The sequence below is a fragment of the Arachis ipaensis genome, chromosome B02 (genome assembly GCF_000816755.2).
Source record: "Arachis ipaensis cultivar K30076 chromosome B02, Araip1.1, whole genome shotgun sequence".
In the NCBI taxonomy this organism is placed as follows: Eukaryota; Viridiplantae; Streptophyta; class Magnoliopsida; order Fabales; family Fabaceae; genus Arachis; species Arachis ipaensis.
In genome coordinates this window covers 90,966,797-90,989,473 of record NC_029786.2, presented here as the reverse complement: position 1 = coordinate 90,989,473, position 22,677 = coordinate 90,966,797, and the positions used below count along the sequence as shown (strand labels likewise).

At 33.0% G+C, this 22,677-nt stretch overlaps 1 protein-coding gene across 5 annotated transcripts in view; it reads right to left on the bottom strand.

Annotated features, from left to right (window-relative positions):
- LOC107625704 overlaps positions 1 to 16,804 on the bottom strand; it is a 19,252-nt gene extending 2,448 nt beyond the window's left edge. For 3 of the 5 annotated variants that reach the window (XR_002357777.1, XR_002357778.1, XM_021116165.1), the window contains exons 1-8: positions 16,248 to 16,804; positions 5,394 to 6,570; positions 4,784 to 5,238; positions 3,340 to 4,447; positions 2,833 to 3,108; positions 1,666 to 2,472; positions 1,297 to 1,519; positions 173 to 381 (exon numbers count right to left, since the gene is read on the bottom strand). Coding sequence is in view for 3 of the 5 variants with exons in the window: in XM_021116165.1 (XP_020971824.1) it covers positions 173 to 381; positions 1,297 to 1,519; positions 1,666 to 2,472; positions 2,833 to 3,108; positions 3,340 to 4,447; positions 4,784 to 5,238; positions 5,394 to 6,570; positions 16,248 to 16,696 (4,704 nt within the window). In the remaining 2 variants the exon portion in view is untranslated. The remainder of the gene's footprint in view (positions 1 to 172; positions 382 to 1,296; positions 1,520 to 1,665; positions 2,473 to 2,832; positions 3,109 to 3,339; positions 4,448 to 4,783; positions 5,239 to 5,393; positions 6,571 to 16,247) is intronic. The other 2 variants (XM_021116164.1, XM_016328398.2) reach the window with 2 other exon arrangements.

Below are 22,677 nucleotides of genomic sequence, written 5' to 3'. Positions count from 1 at the left end.
AGAGATGTATTAAAATATAAATTAAGCCAATTTAATCAATTGAATCCAAAATCCTTTCAAAAGAAACTATAAGAACTCTTTTTTTTTACAGAACTATAAGAACTCTTACTATCTCAATTGAAATATTTGTATGAGATGGACTACAATTTCCAATTGAAGATAGTATTAATACCTTAACTAAAGGCATATCTCCTTTAGACTTTGGCCTGGAGTTCTTGATGGTTGCCGATGCTTCGATGTTTTTACTTTCCGGCGGAGGCTCCACAACTCTTTGACTATATGAGAGTTTACTCTTTCTTTTACTTTCCTCCTCTAACAACTTCACTACTTGCTTATTGGGAATTACCTCTGCTTCCTTAAAAGTGGGTGTGTGCTGACATACTGCAAAGAAAAGAGCGGAAATGTTAGTGGTAATACTAAGGGGTGTGCATGGGTCGAGTGAAACTGGGTTTGATGTGACCTAGATCCGGCCCGAAATATATACTGGGACTATTTGTTAGACCCGAACCCAACCCTAGATCCGATAAAACTTATACATTTTCGGGCCACAATTATACCGGGTGAAAACCGGGCCATTAACATTACATTACTTTGATACCTTATTATAAACTAGCATGTGAAAATATCCAAATTTCCAAGACTCCAACCATTATTTGACATGATAAAATTCATTTAGAAAAATATAACAAGAACCAACTCTTCTCTAAAATTGAAGCATAACCATAATCAATACTAATATTGTTTAATAACACCAAATATTTAAATCAATACAAATAACACAATATTATGCATTAATCTAAAATCTTTTGTATTTTAAACATAAAACATTAACTTATAGTCTTATAATAACTAATAACACAAAATATTAAGGTTTACAATACTTAAATTCCACATAAGAATAACTATCATTCATCACTAATAACACAAAATATTAATTATGTTTGATGACCGGGCCACCGGGCTGAGTTCGGGTGACTCGAGCCATGGCCCGACCCCAACCCGAAATAATGACCAGGTCTATCTTTAAGACCCTTACCCGACCCTAGACCCGGTAAAATCAAACCAAATTAGCCTCTAAAGTGTTCGAGATCGGGCCGGGTCTTCGGGCCAGACCGGGTCATGCACACCCCTAATACTAATGCATTAAATTTTGTTATGTCCTAATTCAATTAAGCTACAATGATTTAAAATGGAGGAAACCGTTTAAACTTTCTTTCTTGCTTTCATACTCTATCACAAATCAATATATTGAAAACTAAAAAGCAAAACTTAGAATTGAAAGTCTCGATGCTTAACTGGGAAAGCTAAATTGGATGTCAAATAGTGAATTATTAAGTGTATAAATGTGTTGACAAAGCAGCAGAGACAACTTCTGACCTTGAAATGAGGTTGAACATTCTTGATTTTCAGAATAACTGCATGTGATCCAAATTAGGATAGCAATAAAACCAAACCAAAATAGTCGTGCCTTTAGAACAACATGAACAAGAGAACGAAGTCTGGAGAATCTGCTAATTCTCTATACCCAAAAAACAGGGTGAAAGAGGAACACAAGGAAAATTATTAAGTTCAAATGTAAAAAATGCCTTACTTTCACTTCAATCTTTATCTTATGAACGATCAAGAGAAATTATATGTAAATTACATAAGACTACTATCACTTACACTTTCACCTCCATTGGAAATGATATCAATGCTTTTATCTGTTAGCATATCAGAAACAACAGCATTTCTGTCAACTGCCATATCTTCAAAATCAGAAACATTTTCATTCATATCAGTCTCCATATCATCAGAATCCAAAACAGTCACATTCTCATCTTCTGTGATATCATCGACGGAAGCATTTTCATCAAGATTAGTTATCTTGCAATTTGTAGCATCTAAGGTTTTCAAGACCACATCTTCAGGTATCTCAAGTTGCAGACCGGATTCCAACAAAAGACTACTACGCTTTGGAAGTTTGCTGATCATAGATGATAGATGATGGAGAGTATTTTGAAACAGAGATGACACGTTATTTGTTGGATAGGTCCATGACCAAATGATAGATGGAAGAACATCCCGAACCGATCCTTCAAAGCCACACAAAGATATATAACCAATATTTTTCATTCTTACTAGTGCATTTGGAACTTGTGTTATAGCAGTGTCTTCTGCCTTCAAGGTTGTCAAAGATTCCATCTGTTCCATGTCCTCTTCCAACTTGTCAATCATTAAGCATCCAGAAAGAATGAGAGTTTTGAGTGACTTTAACTTATAGATGCTTCGCGGAAGGCTACGAAGGCTTTTACAATCTTTCAGATTTATCAGAAGAAGTTGATTGAGATGTCCAATGGTATGGGAAACCGAAGACAAACTCGAACAATCTTCAAGTATTAGCTTTTCAAGGTTAGGTAAGTATGAAAAGTCTGGAGTTTCTCTCAATTGATGAGAATGACTGAGATTCAGAATTTTCAGCTTATTCAACAACTGTGAGGAAAGATAAGCACAAGACATACAATAGAAAATTAAAATATCTGAAACTCTTAAAAACAAGAACATCCGAAACTCAATTAGAAGAAACATTCAGAAATCCAACTAAAAAAAGCTCATCTTTAGTGGGATTTATATTGGACTTGTTTGACAATCTGCTATAATGTTTGCTGAAATTGGTTGTTATAGTGTTGATTCTCTAGCATTACTCAACAGAAAAAGGGAACTCATGAAAGAAAATATCCACCCCATTTTTACCCCTAAATAAAACATACCCTGAATTTAAATTTATTGCATGAAAAAACAATGTGAGTGAAGAGAACTCATGAAAGACAAAAATCAATACAGGCTTTATACCTGAGCCTGCTTCCATGCTATTTTGAGATTGCCATATTCCAACTCAATGGCTACTAAACCTTTCTGACAGCAGTTTTTAGGAATGTGACTCAAAGGAAATCCATGCCAACTCATCCATCTAAGATCTCTAGAAATATATTTGAAATCTCCATCAAGTTGTACTTTTTCGAGCTGAAGCAATCTGAGTTTATTCATCTCTTCAAATGCCTTTGTGCTCAATGAAATTGGATTCGTCCTTGGTGACTTCAAAGCCAGTCCTGTGATAGTTGTAGTTCCCTGAAATATAACGAAGACACAAAACATACAAGAAACTTATACTTCTGATACTAGGTAGCTAAAAGTCCATAATATTACTCTCTTTTATTATGATGCTTGAAATCCAAAATTGATATAAAACCATTGCTATAGCAGACTAACTTTCATATTTATTGGAATAATCTAGAAGACACATGAATGCTAACAACAGATCCATCAAAATATTATCATAAATCAAAGCATAATCCATACCTTGTATTCTGTTAATACATGAAGGACTTCCTCATGAAGCCATAATCTACTACGCTTCTCAGGTTCATCTGGTGATTCCTCGCGAATTATTTCTCTTCCCATGTCCCTTAGCAAATTATGCATTCCAAGCTTGTTTGTGCTGTCAACAGTTACAAGGCTTCGCTCTCTAAGGACACTGATTCCAATTTCAGCGAAAAGTCCGCAATCATTTAATATCTGAATAACATCACTTCGGTCCATCCCAATGAAAAAGCATGCTATATCAAGAAATATCTCTTTCTCAGTATCATCACTAAGACTATCAAAACTTATTCTCAGCTTCTCCTGTATTTTATGATTGGGAATCCTTTTTAGTTTCTCCAAAGCATTCTTCCACACTTCGATTTCCCTATCACACAAATAGGACCCAAGAACTTCAAGAGCAAGTGGCAGTCCAGAAGAATATGCAACTACATCTTTAGTAAGGACAGAAAAATTTGTGTCTGGATATGCTTGCTTGAATGCATGCCAACTAAAAAGCTCAATAGCTTCACTATCATCCATTTCATCCAATCTATAAATTATAGGTTCAACGCCACGCATTTTAACCAGATGCTCATCTCTTGTTGTGATGATTATACAGCTTCCGGAACCAAACCATTCATGACTTCCACACAATGCATTCATTTGCTCCACTTTATCTATATCATCAAGAACAAGAAGTACCCTTTTGTGGCAAAGTCGATTCTTCAATTCAAGTTTTCCTGATTCAGTGCTACGTATCGGTATCTTTGTTGTTTTGTAAATATCAGAAAGGAGACGATCTTGTAAAGAAACTTGACCATTATCTTGCTCCCAAACTTCCCTGATGTTTAGTAGGAAGCACTTACAATCAAATTTGCGACTAAGTTGATTATAAAGTGCTTTGGCAATGGTTGTTTTACCAAGTCCTCCCATGCCACATATCCCAAGAAGTAAAACATCTTTTGATTGTTGTTCCATCAATAGATTGATCACATTTTGCACACGAGATGTTACTCCCACCGGATAGTCTGCAACAAACAATTCTGTCTTGTCAAGCAAATGAGTAACATCTTCAACAACCTTCTTGATATCCTCATTCTCATTCCTATATTACATGAACCAAAGATAACTAAGAAGTGTCATCTTTTAGAACATAATGGATGAGACTGAAGGAAAAAAACTTATGAAACAACATTAAATACGTTTTAAAGATTGGGAATGAAAACATAGCTTTTGCCTTTCAATTATATATAGAAATTTCTGCAGAGCAACTGAAATTGTCCTGAAGGCTTGAATATAAACAAATGAAACTAAGGCTATTCTTTTGAATGAAATACCATGGCACCATTACCACATTAAACAAATAAGAAATGATTCTTCATAGAGATAAAATTTATTAACGAATTCAAACAAAAGGAAAACGTATCACAGATTAAATTACCTGGAATTTACCACAACAATTCCTGAAAGGCTACCAACTTGACGGAGTGATGTCCTCCAACTTTTCTCCTTGTCTTCCTCCACTGGGTGACTTCTTAAAAGATCATTAAATTTTTGTCCAAATACACCACTTTGGTGACGTACTTCCGAGGGATCTACACCGTAGAATATTGGCACGACTGCGTGAGCTGTGGTTCTTTGAAGCTGCATTATATTCTCTAACTCTTCCAGACACCATTTTGAACCAGCATAATTTGTAGACAGCACAATAATAGACATTCTGGAGTCTTTCACTGCTTCCAGTAGTGAGATTGATATCCATTCTCCCCTTGGAAGTTGAACATCATCCTTGAAAACATAAAATCCAGCATTTTCGAGAGCCGCATGGAGATGTGAGGTGAATTTTGCACGAGTATCTTTTCCTCGGAAACTCAAGAATACATCATAAGTACTTAGCTGGGAATAAAAAAAATTCAAAATATATGATCAACTTGTGCTCAAAAGAATTTTACAGGTTAGGATCAAAGAAGCACAATTTACAATCCAACTAGCTATCGAAGTTTAGAAGATACAATAAACATATCCTCACAAAACCATAACCTGCTGCGCACCTTGGGAGTAAGACGTGATTCCTCATCAACAATTTCTCTTCCAATTTCTTCTATCAAGGTATGCATTTGAAGCTGGTTGCCATCAACAGTTACTAAACATTTATCTTCAAGGGCACTTAAGGCCTTTTCTCCATTACGTCCAGTGCCATTCAATATTTTCACAACATGGTTCCGGTTCATACCAACAAAGAAACAAACTATATCAAGAAATATCTTCTTCAGCGAGTCATCTCTTAAACTATCAAAGCTCACTTGTCGAAACCTCTGCAATTTATAAGGAGGATTTTCCTCAAGTTCTTCCAATGCAGGCTCCCACTCCTCTATCATCTTTCCATATAAATGGGATCCAGCTACTTCAAGAAAAAGTGGTACTCCCCCACAGTACTCAACTATAGATTCTGCAAGTTCACGATACTCTTCTGCAGGAATTTCCTTATTCTTGAATGCGTGCCAACAAAATAGCTCAATAGATTCATCATAATCCATTCCTTTCACTGTATATATATCATCAGCGTCCTTGAGCATACTCCTATCCCTAGTGGTGATGATTATTGTGCTTCCAGGACCAAACCACTCGCGACTTCCGCACAATGCCTCTAAATGGTCTCGTTCAGTCACATCGTCTAGAACAAGAAGCGTTTTTTTATTGCTGAGATTTTTCTTTAATAAAAGCTTTCCTGATTCAATGTCATGAATCTTTGCTTTTTCTGCAGTAGTTTCTTCCCTTTCTTCTTCCGTTGCTTCTTCTGTTGCTTCTTCCACTGCTGCTTTTGTTGTTTCCTCTGTTGTTTCTTTTGTTGCTTTTTCCTTTGCTTCTTTCGTTGCTTCTTCTTTTGTTTCTTCTGTTGTTTTGCAGATACAAGAAAAAAGCTCTTCCTGTAAAGAAACTATACTATGCTGCTCACATCTCTCGCTGATATTGTCAACAAACATCCTCCTCTGGAATCTGTAACAGATTTGATTATAAAGAGCCATGGCAATGGTTGTTTTACCAATGCCTGCCATTCCCCATATCCCAAGTATTAAAACTTTATCATAATTCAACAGTTGAACTTGAATTAAATCCTGCACCCGAGGTTGCAATTTCTCTACATTCGGCAGAGTGAACCAGTGATCCTTACCATCTAAAAAGGCAGTGATATGTTCAACAATATTGTCTAAGGCTTCATCTCTCTCCCTGCAATATACATAAACAATGACACAAAACTTGTACATTCTGCTTGAAAGGAAGTATAACGGTGTACCATTACATACCAAACAACAAGGTCAAGCAGGACAAACGATACAAGAAAATGATACAAATGATGTGTTTAGATATTTTCATATTTTAGCTTATGCACAAATACAGCTACATTTATTATGATAGATACGATTAGATGGGAATGCAATTGTAAATTAAGCAAATTAGCATATGACAATTATCTATTGGGCTAACAAGTTACATTGGGTGAGGGAGGAAGCCTTTGTCTAATATTGCTTTTCTTTCTTTGTGTTTACAGATCAGAACTTTTCTTACACTAAAATCAGCCTCTATCTTATAAATCCCACAGCCACCAGCTTCAACATTTCATTCCCAGTTAGTGCAGCTTCACTGGAGTCCTTGTCACGGGCCACCCTGCTGCCTACCCTAGTCATTGATGCAGGATCGATCGTCACATACTATCACTTGCTTGCCTAATACTGCTGCCCTGTCTTCCACAAAGAGGCCAAATTGGATGGCTCATATGTCACGATCTTTGCATAATGATGTTTCTGCTATTCTCCAACTATGTGATCTGGATCATGTCCAATACTAATCACGCAATGTAGCAGCATCTCTACACTCATTTTAGACATACTTTAGTTCCCTTACAATTATCTGGACTATATATGTGACAAAATTTGTTCTTACTATTGTACCTTCTTTTTGGGTTTTCTAAGGTATCTCCCTCCTTGGTTATTAGAGAAGTTGCATGATCTCTATGGGCCTAATCAAGCTTGACTTCTCAACTAACATACCCTCCAAGAATCAATCAAAGTTCTTCTTGAGACTATAAAATGCCTCCTCAACTGGAATGGATCCACTCAATTTTTTTACTATCAATTGTTTTGTCAAGATATCTTTTACCATTTAACATATTATCTCACAGATTTTTTCTTGGTCCCACTTAAAGAGTGTGTGATGAGAGATCACATTTTACAACAATAATTGAGAAAGAAAAGAATTGAGAAATCCATTCCCCTCCTCAACCACTATGCCAAATCCCTTTTTGGTTAACATCTTTATTGTTTCTAAAGGAAAAAAGAAAGATACAGAACAACAGGCTAGAGATTATCTCTACTCGAAATCTTCATCCAATTTATAATTTCTTGAGCTTTCATCGATTTTTCCCACCATACTATGCTTTTGTTTCCACATTATCTTCTATAAGAACTCAACCGGGGATCAAACCGATCAAGCTACTGATTTACTGGTTTATTGGTTCAACTGATGAGTCATTAGTTGAACTGATAGAAGTACTAATTCTACATAAATAAAAAATATAAAATAATCAAAAACCTAAAATTAAAATTTAAAATACCTATCTTCACTAATATTTTGAAAACAATCAAATTTCAACAAATTATAATCAACAAGTTATAATCTAGTTATTATTGAATAAGTATATAAAATTTTACTATTTTTTCATAATAATTCTTTTTAATTTTATTTTTATTTAATTTAAATATAAGTGAGTATAAAATTAAAATAATATCTAAAAAAATTATTGTACGTTTTTACTTTATAATTAATAATTAGCATATAAAATAATAAGTAACAACATAGCTTAGTAGCAATGGGAGCATGCAGTCACAAGGAAGATCCAAATTCAAACCACGTTTTTATCAATTTTAGAATTTTTTCTTGAGCGGTTTGGTTGGACTAGTTTTCACCAGCTTTAACTAGTTTTTACCGGTTCTTGTCCTTAACTAGTTCTGGAACTGGACCGGACTGGTTAAGAGTCCAATTTACTGATCCGGTTCTTACAACTATGCCTAAGTGTGTTAGTGAGGCACTCTCTCATCCAATATGGAGATCATCTATGATTGATGAAATGAATGCTCTATAATATAGTGGTACATGGGAGTTGGTTCGTCTTCCTCCAGGGAAATTAGTGGTTGGGTCCCGATGAGTGTATGCTGTTAAGGTTGGACGTGATGGTTCAGTTGATCGTTTTAAGACTCATTTGGTTGTCAAAGTTTACAGTCAAAACATATGGGAAGGGTTATCAAGAAAACTATTTTTTCCGGTAGCAAAGATTGTTTCTGTCCACACATTCCTTTGTATTGCAACAATTTGTCATTGGCCATTCTTTCAATTAGATATAAAGAATGTTTTTTTTTTTCATGGAGACCTTGACGAGAAAGTATACATGAAGCAACCACTTGAATTTGTTGCTCAGGGAAAGTCACAATTGATTTGCAAGTTAAAATGTCCTCTCTATGGGTTAAAACAATCTCCACGAGTTTGGTTTAATTAGCAAATTCAGCTCTATTGTTCAAGGATTTGGCATGAAAAAAAGCAAATCTGTCTACCCAGTGTTCTATCAATACAACTCACTTGGACAGTGCATCTATCTGGTTGTTTGTGTTGATGATATAGTCATTATTGGCAATAATCATGAAGGGATAACAAAGTTAAAAAAACATCTATTTCATCACTTCTAAACTAAGAATTTAGGTAAACTCAAATACTTTCTTGGTATTGAGGTAGCTCAATTTAAAAATGGTGTTGCTATATCGCAATGAAAATATGCTCTTGATATTTCGGAAGAAACAAGTTCGTTGAATTGTAAACCTGTGACAATCCAATGGAATCTAATATCAAATTGCTACCTAAGCAAGGAAACATTTTTCTGATATTGGAAGATATCACAGACTTGTAGAAAAATTTAATTACCTCACTATTACCAGATCAGATATTTCATATCATGTCAGTATAGTGAGTCTGTTTATGCAATTTCCTTGCACCGATTAATTGGATGATGTAATGCGAATTGTAAAATCTATCAAAAAAATTTCTAGGCCAAAGATTACTATACAGAGATAAAGAAAATACCCAGATTATTAACTATTGTGATGCCGATTGGACATATTCTCCTGTTGATAGACGATCTACTTTTGGTATTGTGTCTTTTTTGGTGGAAACTTTATATCTCAGAAAAATTAGAAACAAAGTGTTGTGTCCGATCAGGTGCAGAAGCTGAGTATCACGCTATGGCATTAGTGGCTTGTGAGTTATAAATAGGTCAAATAGTTTTTTTTAAAGTTGAAGTTCGAGATAGTTAACCAAAGAAGGCGGCTATTATCAATCTGAATTTTCAAAAAGCATATGATAGAGTCAGATGAAATTTTGTGGACCTTGTACTTCAGAAGATGGGCTTTGGCCAAAAATGGAAGAATTGGATGAAGGAGTGTGTCAGTACGACCACTATGTCAGTCCTAGTTAATGGGTCACCATCCAAGCTGTTCAACATGGAGAGGGGTCTAAGACAAGGTGATCCTCTTTCTCCTCTTCTATTTGTGCTTGTGGTCGATGTTTTGCATAGGATGTTGGAGGAAGCCGTAAGGAATGGGCGCATTGCTCGACTACTAGTCGAGAGAGATCATATCAAATTCTCACATCTCAAATTCGCAGATGATACTATCTTGTTTTGTCCTCTGGAGACTGAGACAATTGTGAACTAGAGGTTGTTGCGGTGTTTTGAGTTGATATCTGGTCTGAGCATCAATTATGATAAGTCGAATCTGATCTTGGTGAATTGTGAGCAAGAAATGGGTGGATCATGTGTTTGGCCTACTGGAGTGCAAGCAAGCTGTCTTATCTGTTAGGTACCTCGAAATCTCTTTAGGAGCAAATTCGCGCCTAGTGAAGACTTGGAAACCGATCATAAATAAGGTGGAAGAGAAACTCAACTTATGGAAAGCGAAGGTTCTAAACAAAGCAGGTTAGCTAGTCCTCATCAAATCGGTGTTGAATAGTCTACCGATCTATTACTTTAGTCTGTACAAGATGCTGAAAGCGGTCGCCAACAAGTTAATTTCTTTACAAAGGAGGTTTATGTGGTGTAAGGAGGACGGAAACTATGGTATACCTCTAGTTAAGTGGGAGGTGGTTTAGGCACCAAAAAAGGCTAGGGGTTTGGGGGGTCAGGGACGCAGTACTGAGGAACACAATGCTCTTGTTTAAGTGGTGGTGACGGTTTTCAAAGGAGGATTGCCCGTTGTGGAAGAAAATTGTGTGTTCTTGTAACAATTTGAACCCTAATGCAATGATAGAAAATTAGACTTTACCAGTAAAAGGGGTCCTGGAAAGACATCTGTCAGTTGAGTATAAAAGAACAACAGGTGAAGGAAAAAATGATTAGTGGGCTGGTAATGGAAGTAGAGAATGGAAGAAGAACACTCTTTTGGGAAGATAACTGGGTTCAAGGTGGTCCTCTAAAAGCAAATTTTTCAAGACTCTTCTCTATTTCAAACCAACAAAAAGATCTGTGATAGGGGAATGTGAGTTTTGGGATGGGTTAGAGTAGATATGGAATTTTCAGTGAAGGAGAGAGTTGTTCAATGGAAGTTGGAACTTGTTCATCAACTTCATGAGAGGTTAAGGCCAGTGAAGTTATCAACTAGTAGAGAGGATACTGTTGTTTGGAAGTTTGATAATAAATGTGTTTTTTCTACTAACTCTTTTATGCAGGTGTTATAATCGGAGACTCTTTCTGACGAGATTACGAGCTATAATTTCACAAGTTCAATTTGGAGAGGAGTGGTACCTCAGAGAAATGAGCTTTTTGGATGGTTTGTTCTAGTTGGTAGGGTTAATACTAAAGAGAGGTTGAATAGATTAGGCGTTATTTTTCAGAGTGACAATCTGTGTGTACTTTGTAAAAAGGAGATGAAATCTGTTCGCCATTTATTTCTTTTATGTGGGTTTACATGACAGGTGTGGTGCGCTTAGTTGAGGTGTTTTGGTAGAGTTTGGACTGTTCTTAGAACCATTAAAGATCTGTTTGAGAGTTAGACTGGCATGCCTAGAAGAAAAGAGGAGCAGAAGGTGTGGCTAATTGAGTTCTTTACAGTGATTTGGAACATCTGGTTGGAGCGCAATGACAAAGTGTTCAACAATAAAAAAGCAGGTGTTGAGATCATACAAGGAATGACGTTTTCGAACTACAAAAAATAGTCTGGTATTGATTCTTTTGGTCGTTGATGGCTATGTCGGAGATGACAGAAGATTGTTAATCTTTGTGTTCAGGTTTGTTTTGTTGTGTCTGGATTGCTCTTACTCCACTCCGATCCACTCTAGTATGTTGAGCTTTTTTTATTAAAAAAAAAAGTTTATATTGTGATAATCATGCAATTCACATTGTCTCTAATCCAAATATTTTATGAAAGAACTAAATAAATAGGCTGTATTTATTTATAGAGACGGGACATTGAGACAGGAATATAAAAAGACATAAAATTATGTTTGACAGATGATATGGACAGAGATATTATGTCCAGAAATATTGAATTAGTGTATTTTGTATCTATCCTAATAGAAAAGACACATAGATACTAATAAAGGGTACAACTTATTTTTTATTTTTTTTATTATTTTTGTTAATTTTTTATAATTATATTTTTATTATTCTATTTTTTTCTCAAATTTTTTAATAAAAAAATGAGAATAAATTGAATTTTTATAATTTATTCTAATTTTTTACCAAACAGAATACAAAAATATAAAATTTTGTATTTTTATTTTTTATGTCTTATTTTTAATATTTTATTTTGTCCCGTTTTTAAAAACAAACACAAACATAAAAGTGAATTGTTATTTCACAAGATAGAAAATTATATCTAAAAAAATTATTACTGAGTTTGTTAATTTAGGTGAACAATTGATTGATATTTTCACAGAGTCTCTCAAAAATTATCGTATTAACTACATTTGTAACAAATTTGAAGCATATTATGTGCATGCTCCAGTTTGAGGAAGATGTTAATAACTTAATATTATATTCGGTCAATTAGCTGTGAAGTGTCAATTAAATTAGATTAGAATCAATTATGAATGTTTGTGTTTATTTTTAATAGGTATTATAATGATTAGTTAGTGCATATAAATTTACATATACAAGCTTAGGAGTTTAGTAACCTTAAAATTTTCTCATTAAATTACCGTCAAAACAATAACTTTTTCAGGAAAGAGGAGAAAAAAACATAAATAATTTTTTATCGTTATAAAATATTTATTTTCGTTTTTGATTTTGGTCTTTATAATTTCTTTTATTTTGATCCACTAAAATTTAAAAATAGTATATTTTAATTTTTGTGATTAATTTGTTTTTTTTTTTCTTTTGATACTGATATGTCAAGTTAAATATTAATATAATAAATTCAAATATTGTTGTTGTAGCAAACAATATTAATGTGTCACATCTACAATTAATGGGACAAACTGACAAAGTAACAAGAAAAGAGACACAGAAAAGAAAACTTATAAATTCTACTAAACATACAAAGAAATTTTACGAAGATGAAGCTAAAAAGGAAAATTATAGAGACCAAAACTTATTTTATTTGAGGTAAGTTCTATGGTGTAGAAGAAAGATTTCTTCTATATCTATATATTTGTGTTGTTAAAAGAACTGTGAGATAAGTGTACAGAGAGAATGTGATTAAAGATAATTTCTCTCATGTTAATTAACATATTTTATATGTTACATCAATATTACGTGATGGTGGTATATAAAATAAGTTAGTTAATTGTGTTTGTTATGATTAATTATTAAAAATGATATTCGGCCTAGTTGTAGTTGTGTTTTTTGTTTAAATTATTTTGAGAAAATAATAATAAATTTTGATTATGAACTAACCTATTGATCCCAACATTTTTTTGTCCTATCGAATCTTGAGTATGTTTTGTGAATTGTTAAGCTTGCAAAAAGACTATATATATTTGTTAAAGTAACTCCACTAAACTTACTTGCATAGAATTCAGACTCTCTTTTTTTATGAATTAATTTCTTTTATTCACATATGAAAAATTAAACTTAACTCCCAAATATTTATTAATAACTACTTATTTTAATATGTATATTAAATACTAAACACATATAGCCTAAACGGTAAATATTCATTTATAAATATTTAACGTTAAATCTTACACCGTACATCTTAAATCTTAAATCATACTTTTTAAATCCTAATCCATAAATCTTAATCTTTAAATTTAAATTCTAAATTGTAAACCATACATTTTAAACTCCTAAATTTTTAACCTTAAATTCTAAATCTTGTAGTTAAAGTCAAATTGTGACTCTGCAAATAATACTTTGAACAAATTTAGTTTCATGTATTTTCATATGAAAAAATATTGTTTATACCATTAATTATATCTATATAATAAAGAAAAAATTTAGGGAGTCAGCACTTAACCAATAAAAAAGGTAAATAATTCAATATCATTGAATATAATTTCATACTATTAAAAATATTAATAATAATTAATTAATAATTACAAATTACAAAATTTAATGTCCTTAGCACTCCTTTATAATGAAACTATTTGATATATTGTATTTAAATTACATGTCATAATTGCCAAATTGGTATATCAAAAAATTGATATCATCATATTTTAATGAGGTATATAAATATATTTCATTGACATATTAATCAACTAGGCATCTTTCTTATATATACTCAATCAATAGTTAAAATTCATTCAACTTCTTTTATAGCTTTTTGAAAAGAAAAAATATTAAAGTCATTATTATTATTATTATTATTATTATTATTATTATTATTATTATTATTATTATTATTGTGTGTCATTGTGTCACGTTAATAACATTGGTACATATAAAAATAATATACTATGAAAACATATCATATGTATCATAGTTAACCACCAAAAAGGTCTCCAAATTATTCAAATCCTGATAAAAATGTACTTGAGTTTTACTATCAACAAAAATGTCTTTAAATAATTTAAAAACGCAATAAAAATGTCCAACAGTAAATATGTATTTTAAAAAAATGTTTAAGAGATTGAATTTAGATGCGATTTTTTGGAATCATGATTAGAAAAATGAGATATTATTATTCTTAAAATTTGGTGACTTTTTTGCTAAGTATATATTTTCTTGTGATTTTTTTAAAAATATTATTGATTGTTAACAAAAAAATTATATACTTAAAAAAATGATCAAATTATAAGGATAATAATATCTCATTTTTATAATTTTACTTACAAAAAATCACATCAAAATTCAATCTTTAAGGCATTTTTTGAAAATATATATTTACTGTTGGGCATTTTTTCGTGTTTTGAAAATATATATTTTTCAAATAGTTTCATTATAGATATTTTTCAAATAGTTTCGTTACGGAGGAGTGCTAAGGGTAGTAGATTTTGTGATTTGTAATTATTAATTAATTATTATTAATATTTTTAATAGTGTGAGATTACATCTAATGGTGTTGAATTACTTACTTTTTTTTTTATTGGTTAAGTACTGATTCCTAAACTTTTTTTTATTATATAAATATAACTAATGGTATAAACAATATTTTTCCATATGAAAATACATGAAAGTAATCAGACTTTTTTGAAGTATTACTTCTAGGGTCACAATTTGGTTTTAACTACAAGTTTTAGAATTTAAGGTTAAAAACTTAAGAGTTTAAAATTTATGGTTTACAATTTAGAATTTAGGTCTAAGATTTAAGATTTATAAAATTTATGGATTAGAATTTAAAAGGTATGATTTAACACTTAGGGTGTACGATGTTAGATTTAACTAAATATTTATAAATGAATGTTTATCGTTTAGACTATATGTGTTTAGTATTTAAATTACTAATTTAAATATTTTTTTGAAATAATTGTTGAAACTTACTAAAAATACAGTTAGAATATAATTACTTAATAATAAAAATTTTAATTAGTAAAATATACTTNNNTACTTTGAAAAAGATATTAATTTATATATGTTAATGTATATACATAATTTAATTTATTTATATATAAATAATTAAATATATATTTATATATGAATATATAATTATATACACATATTAAAATATGTAGTTATTAATAAATGTTTGGGAGTTAAGTTTAATTTTTCATAAAAAAAAAGAGTCTGAATTTTATGTGAGTTTAATGGAGTTACTTTGATGAGTACATATAGCCATTTTGTAAGTTTAACAATTCACAAAAATACATGCTCAAATATAGGACAAAAAAAATATTGAGAACAATAGGTTAGTTCATAATCAAAATTTATTTTTACTTTCTCATAATAGTTTAAACAAAAAATACAACTACAACCAGGTCCAATATCATTTTTAATAATTAATCATAATAAATACAATTAACCAACTTATTCTATATACCACCTTAACGTGACATTGATGTCAACATGAAGTATGTCAGTTACCATAGACAGAATTTATTTTTAATCACACTCTCTCTTTATACACTTGTCTTACTATCTTTTTAACAACACAAATATATAGATATAAAAGAAATCTTCCTTTTACACGAACTCACCTTTATTTGAACTAATAAAAACCGATCTAAAAAACATAAACTTATTTAAGGAAGAAATTAAAGATAAATCGAGTAATATACTTTTGTCATCTTTTAGATTTAACAAAGAACTTAACTAATGTTAACCAAGTAACAAATTTCCAATACTTTCTCATAATGTATTTATAATTTATCAGATGAAGACGGTAACTCAACGAAATTTGAATGTTGAATAGGCTCAAAAGCATGTAAGATTTTCAGTTCAGCATTATTTTCTCTTCAAATCAAACAGCTTTAAAACTTAAAAGTACCTGCTGATATATGTAACAAAACCCGGAAGGCAAGCAGCTTCCCTGAGCGGTTCCCCGTATGCGAACGCCGCCCCAGCTTCCGACGGATCAACACCGTAGAACACAGGCACAACCTTCTGACCCTTGCTGCTCCGACACTCCATTATCTTCTCCAATTCCTTCAACCACCACTTCGAATCCCCATAGCTTCTGGAGAAAACCACGATCGAGATTCTAGAATCTTCGATTGCATTGAACAGGATCTGGTCTCCGCTTCGGGGCTCCATTTCGTCCTTGAAGACGCGAACCCCTGCAGCGCTGAGCCTTGCATAGAGATCCGAGACGAATTTGTTGGTGGTACGGTCGAAGCTCACGTACACGTCATAGGTCCAGTTTCGATAGGAGGAAGTAGTGAATTTCATGAGTCCGGGTTCTTTCTTTTGTGAAGAAGATGACGCCGTTGACGACATGCTTGGTGGTTAGGTGAGAGTGAGAATGAGGGGATTTGGCATTTGTTGAGCGTGGACTTTTGCAGAGCAGGTAGAATGCTATGGAGAGAAGAACAGTGAGTTTTGGTCATCACTTATATATTATTGAATCTCCCAATCATCCATCACCTTTCATAATAAGAAATTGCCACGTTTTACAACACGACAATAGAAACCAGCAAATGTATCATGATTATAACATAAGGTGGCCGGGTGGGAACTCACTTATGAGTAAAATTATTAATTGAGAATCATTAAAAAAATAATTTAGTTAAATTAAAATGAGATTTGTGTATCATGTGATGAGGTAAATTAAAGCAAATCACTTAAATAAATGAATTCAATCATAAAATTATATGAATTTTTTAAAATGAATAACATTATGTGTATGTCTTGAGACATTTTTATATAAATTGAAATAAACAAGGTCGATTTAAACGTTTTAGTAGTAAATCAAATTAATCAAATTTAAACTACCATAAGTTGATATAAATCGAATGGAGCAAGTTTGATTTATTATTATTTTGGCTCCATCCATTGTAAATCGAAGTCAATGGTTTAAAATTGTAACCATGGATTTTGTCCCTAATAATTTGAATTCAATGGATTTCAATTTAACACTAGTAAATGGAATGAACTAGGTTCGATTTACCTTAAAAGAAAATTAGTAGTAAATCGAATTCATTAGCTTCGATTTAGTCCTTCTACGCCTATATAAGAAGTTTGAATCCATTTACTTCAAATTACATTCCAATCACCAAAAAACCAAATCTAGAGAATATTTGTGCCAAAAAAACGCTGGAATTAAAACTGTGAAAATGAAAAACGATCCCAACCATATCTATAGGTTAGACGGTGTCACCCACATTACTGGTTCAATCACGAAGAGATTAATTTCTAAAATTGAATATCAATAATAGTTTGTGATGTTAAGTGACTTAGAAATTTGTTATATATGCTATTGTGATTAAACTACAAATGATAGTTACATTAGTTATATATTGATTAGCAATGCTTAATTAGAGTAATAATTAAGTAGATTAGTAGTTTTTGAGGAGTTTAGGTAGGTTTCTAATATTAGGTTAAATAGGCAGTAGAAATAAGGTAAGGATGTAAATTAGTTTATTTTTTTAGATTTAATGTAATTTCTAAGCTTTAGATTAAAGGCCTAGTAATTTAGTTACAAATCTAAGTCGTTAAAAATTTATTTAGTTTAGGTTGGTTGAATTTTTTAATTGTTTAATTCAGTTTATTTTACTTGAATTAACATAGTTTACTTTATCAAATTATTTAATGTTGTTTAATTTTATTAAATTAATAATTTAATTAATGCAACTTGTGATGGCTCTAAAAGAATTTTTTTTCATCGTAATGCAGCCATATCGATGTATTACTAGCATGAGGAGGCAGCATGGTATGCCCATGGATGACAAGATCATACCATACCTACACATGACCGGCTTAGCCCACCTCGCGAGACTCAACGACTATTAGTGTGGGTTGGATGAGCTGCTGGTCAGTGCATTTGTGGAGTGGTGGTGGCTCGAGACTCACACTTTTCATATGTCATTTGGAGAGTGCACGATTACGTTTCAGGATGTTGCGTACAATTTAGGGCTTCCCATTGATGGACATTACATCAGCAGATGCCTAATGGATTTCCAACGGTTCATTGAGGGCGGACGACTTGCATGGGATTGGTTCCAGGAGTTGTTGGGTATGTTGCCTCCGACGAATTGCATCGACAAGTTCACGGTGAAGTGCACTTGGATGCAGGAGACATTCAGTCACCTTCCTCACGATGCAGACAAGGAGACAGTTAGGACGTACGCGAGGGTGTACATCATGATCCTATTATCCATGTAGCTCTTCGATGACAAGTCCGGTATACGCATGCATATCCAGTGGCTTCCATACGTAGCGAGATTAGAGGACATGGATGGATACAGCTGGGGATCCGCCGCTCTATCGTAGTGATACTGATGCTTGTGTTGTGTCATCAACAGGAACGTAGTTAAGTTGGCCGGTCCATTATAGCTCTTCCAGTCATGGATCTTTTGGCGATTCCTGGATTTCAGGCCGGATGGGTTTGATGCCTTTCATTGGCCGTTAGTGACGAGGTACTCACTATTTATTCATTATGTTATTCAATAACGTATATTATAGAAAATTGTCGTTGTCCATAACATGTATTGGGTGTCGGGTGGTCCGATTATCAGCCAACATTGAGCGAGAAGGGGTTTAGAGTCGCGTAGTAGAGGCTCATAATAGATTTACTCTAGCCACGAGATGTAAGCGTCTTCCCTTTCATGCATGCATTGTCGGTGTTTCTTTAAAGTACTAACTAGTCGTAAATTGACTTGCAATACTCTTCACTGTTTACCAGTTCACGTCGATGCCATATAGCGCACCGGATGTTGTTTGACGAATCCACATTTCATGGTATTTATTTGCTTTAATTGGGTGAATTTTATTGACTTCTCTTACATTTATTCATTGAAATAGTATGATTTTGTGAATTCCTCCTAAATTATGCTTAAGAGTAAAAGCATGCTTTTTAGGCCCTTAATTTGCTAAATTTAATTTACTTTGATTCCACTCGATGCCTTGATGTGTTTGTTTAGTGATTTCAGGCTTAGGAGGCAAGGATTGGATCAAAGAAGTGAAGAAAAAGCACGCAAAGTGGAGAATTCATGAAGAAATAAGGATTTGGTAATCTGCCCAGTTCCGCATACGCATGACCCACGCGTACGCATGACCAGAGGCAGTGTTTGGTTAGTGTCTTTTAGACATAAAGACAGAGACATAAAAACACAGAGATACATAGACACAAAATACACAAATTTTTTTATTATGTTTGGTCATAGTGTACAAGACACACTTATCTAAATCAAATATCATTTTTGTCCTTATACTGTATCCACCGCTACATCACTTCCACCACTGTCATCATTGCTTTCCACCACCACCATTGATTTTTCTACAATCCAAATTACTATCATCAATGTCTCTAATTCATAATCAATTCAATAATTAAAAAAAATTGGACAGAAAATCAAAAATGAAAAGAAGATGAGAAGGAGGCAGAGAAGAGAAGAGTTCTAATGTCCAATTGGACTTTCTTGTATTCCATTACCATTATTATGAAATATAAATTTTTAAGAAAAAGTGGTGGCACATCCCAAATACTCAAGTCATGCTTCCCTTCAAAAAACAAACTCAGATTTTTTTTTAAACAAGTTTTTTTCTTAAATAAAAAAATTAAAATTTTTGAGAGAAAATGTTTAATTCGAACAATGCTTCATCCATCATCATTCAAAATTCTCATTTTGTGACTTCTTTCCATCATTCAAATTCATTGTCATCACGGCTGGAGAAGAGGCAGATCTAAAGGCGGCGCAATCTGAAAAACACGAAGGTGGAAGCACAGGGAAGAAGCAGATAGGAGAGTGCATACAGATCTGGAGATGAAGCAACGGAGGCATCGACACAAAGATCAGATCTACCCTCTAGGGCGTGAAGAAGAAGATAATGGGTAGAAGAAGAAGGAAGAACAGAAGAAAGAAGAGAAAAAGATGATGATGACGATTCAATCTGCCATCTGGAGCATGAAGAAGAAGATGAAGGGGTAGAAGAAGATGAAGGAAGAATAGAAAGAGGGAAGAGAAAAAAAGAGATAAGAAAAGAAGAGAGAGGGTGTTAATAGTATAGGATAATTATGGAATTTTCAAAAATTAATAAGGATAGAATTGTCTAAAACTATAATTCAATCTGTGTCTCAAGCCAAAAATCTGTGTCTCAACATTTTAGAAAGACATAAAATACATGTCTTTTGTGGGTAACTGTGTGTAACCGTGTCTTAAAAAAATTGTGTCTCAACAAATAAAAGGTGAACATGTACCATCGTGTCCATGTCTCTTATGAACATGGACAATAACCAAACGGTGCCAGAGATTTCGTCAAGCGACATGTACGTGTGACCCACGCATACACGTGACAAGTATCACATGACCAACTTAAAGAACACACTGGGGGCGATTTCTGAGCTCACTCAAGCCTAAATCCAACTCATTTCTGAAGTATTTGAAGCCAAATTCAAGAAAGAACAAGGGGAGAGCAATTAGGAGTAGTGTAGAATATACCTTAGGTTATATTCTAGAGAGAGAAGCTCTCTCTTCTCTCTAGAATTAGGTTAGGTTTAGTTCATTACATCTTAGGATTATGGTTTAATTGTTGCTTTGATTTAATTTCTTTGCAATCTCTTGTTACTACATTTTTTCTTCTTAGTTTTATTGTTCTTTCCTTTACTTGATCTATTTTATGTTTATGAAATTTTGTTGATTTTAATTTCCTTCAATGCAATTTTATATTTTCATGTTTATTAATGTTTAATTGAGTTGTTATTATTGTTTTCTTACATTGGGTAGTTGTAGATTTTATATTTCTTACTAATTTACTATGCTTTTCTTTTATGTCTTCCAAGTGTTTGATAAAATGCTTGGTTGTGTTTTAGAATAGATTTTTATACTCTTGGCTTGTGATTGAGGACTTAGGTTCTTTGATATCATTGATGTCCAGTTTGATTGGTAATTTAGGAATGTTAGTTGGTTTTAGGATCAATTATGTCCACTTGACTTCACCCTCCATGTTAGAGGAAAACTAAGTGGAATTAACCTTTTGCAATTACCATGTTGTGGTCAATGATCTAGATAGGAAGTCTTGACTTTTAATCCTTGCCATGAGTGCCTTTTAGCATTTGATTTACTTAATTGTTAGTTTTACTTTCTCGTTCATCATTCCAAAAACCCAAAAAAAATCTCATAACCAATAATATGCACACTTTCCTGCAATTTCTTGAGAGACGACTCGAGGTTTAAATACTCTCTATTTTTTGCACTTCTGACAAACAAATTAAACTTTGATTGATGGTTGATTATTGGTTTGGATCTACACTTCAACGAAATTATTTTGGAAAAATTTCTAACCGACGATCTCCCTCTATCATTGTTCAGGTAGTCCATCTCGAGATCTTGGAGCCCCGACATATGGCGCTATGGATATCTATGACAACATTGATCTACTTTGCCGTCATAGAGTGACATCAGGTGGATAGGGTGCTACCACAGCTTGGTGGAGTACAGTGTAAAATCCGCAAATTTATAAATAATTAGCCAATAAATTAATTATTATTTAAAAAATTAAAAAATTAAATTTTATAGTTTAAAATAGAAGAAATAATTAAAATATGAATTTTGACACTAATTTTAAAGGATTTGGCCCAAGATTGGGCCAAACGGACCAAACCGATTGAACTGGGCCCACATAAACCCAAATATTAACATTTCAGCCACCAACACTCCTCCATTATGAGAATCACGCTGCAAATGAAGAGAGGGAGGTGAAACCCTTAAATACTATTCATCTCCTCCTTCTTTGGACCGTAACTTTTGATCCGGAGTTCCGATTGACGAGCTGTTTGTGGCCACGCGTCGGGCTCATCGAGCTCTTCAATTCTATCTAAACAAAACTATAAGTAACTCATGTTTGCTTATTCCCATTTCTGCTGGTGTGAAAAATTCGGGTTTAGAATTTGAAGAACTCAATTCCTTGATGATTTTCATATTTTAGGGGCTCACTAGCCTTGATTCCTTGTGGGTATTGCTCAAGGATCAGTGGGTGAAGGTAAAAACCTTGAACCTTATGTTGATTAGTGAATTGGTAAGTTTGAATGTTGATTATAGTGATATGTTGTGGGATTAGATTGAGTATTATTGATTTGGAGTACATTGATGATGTTGGGAGCTTGATTATTGGACCTTTGGTGGCTGGAATCATTGGATGTGGATTGGAGTCCTTGAAGCATGAATTTTGGTGGTTTTGAGCTTAAGGAGGAATCATCCAAAGTATAGTTTTGGTTTCTCATAAATAATATGTAATGTCTCGTGAAAACATAGGCTACATGA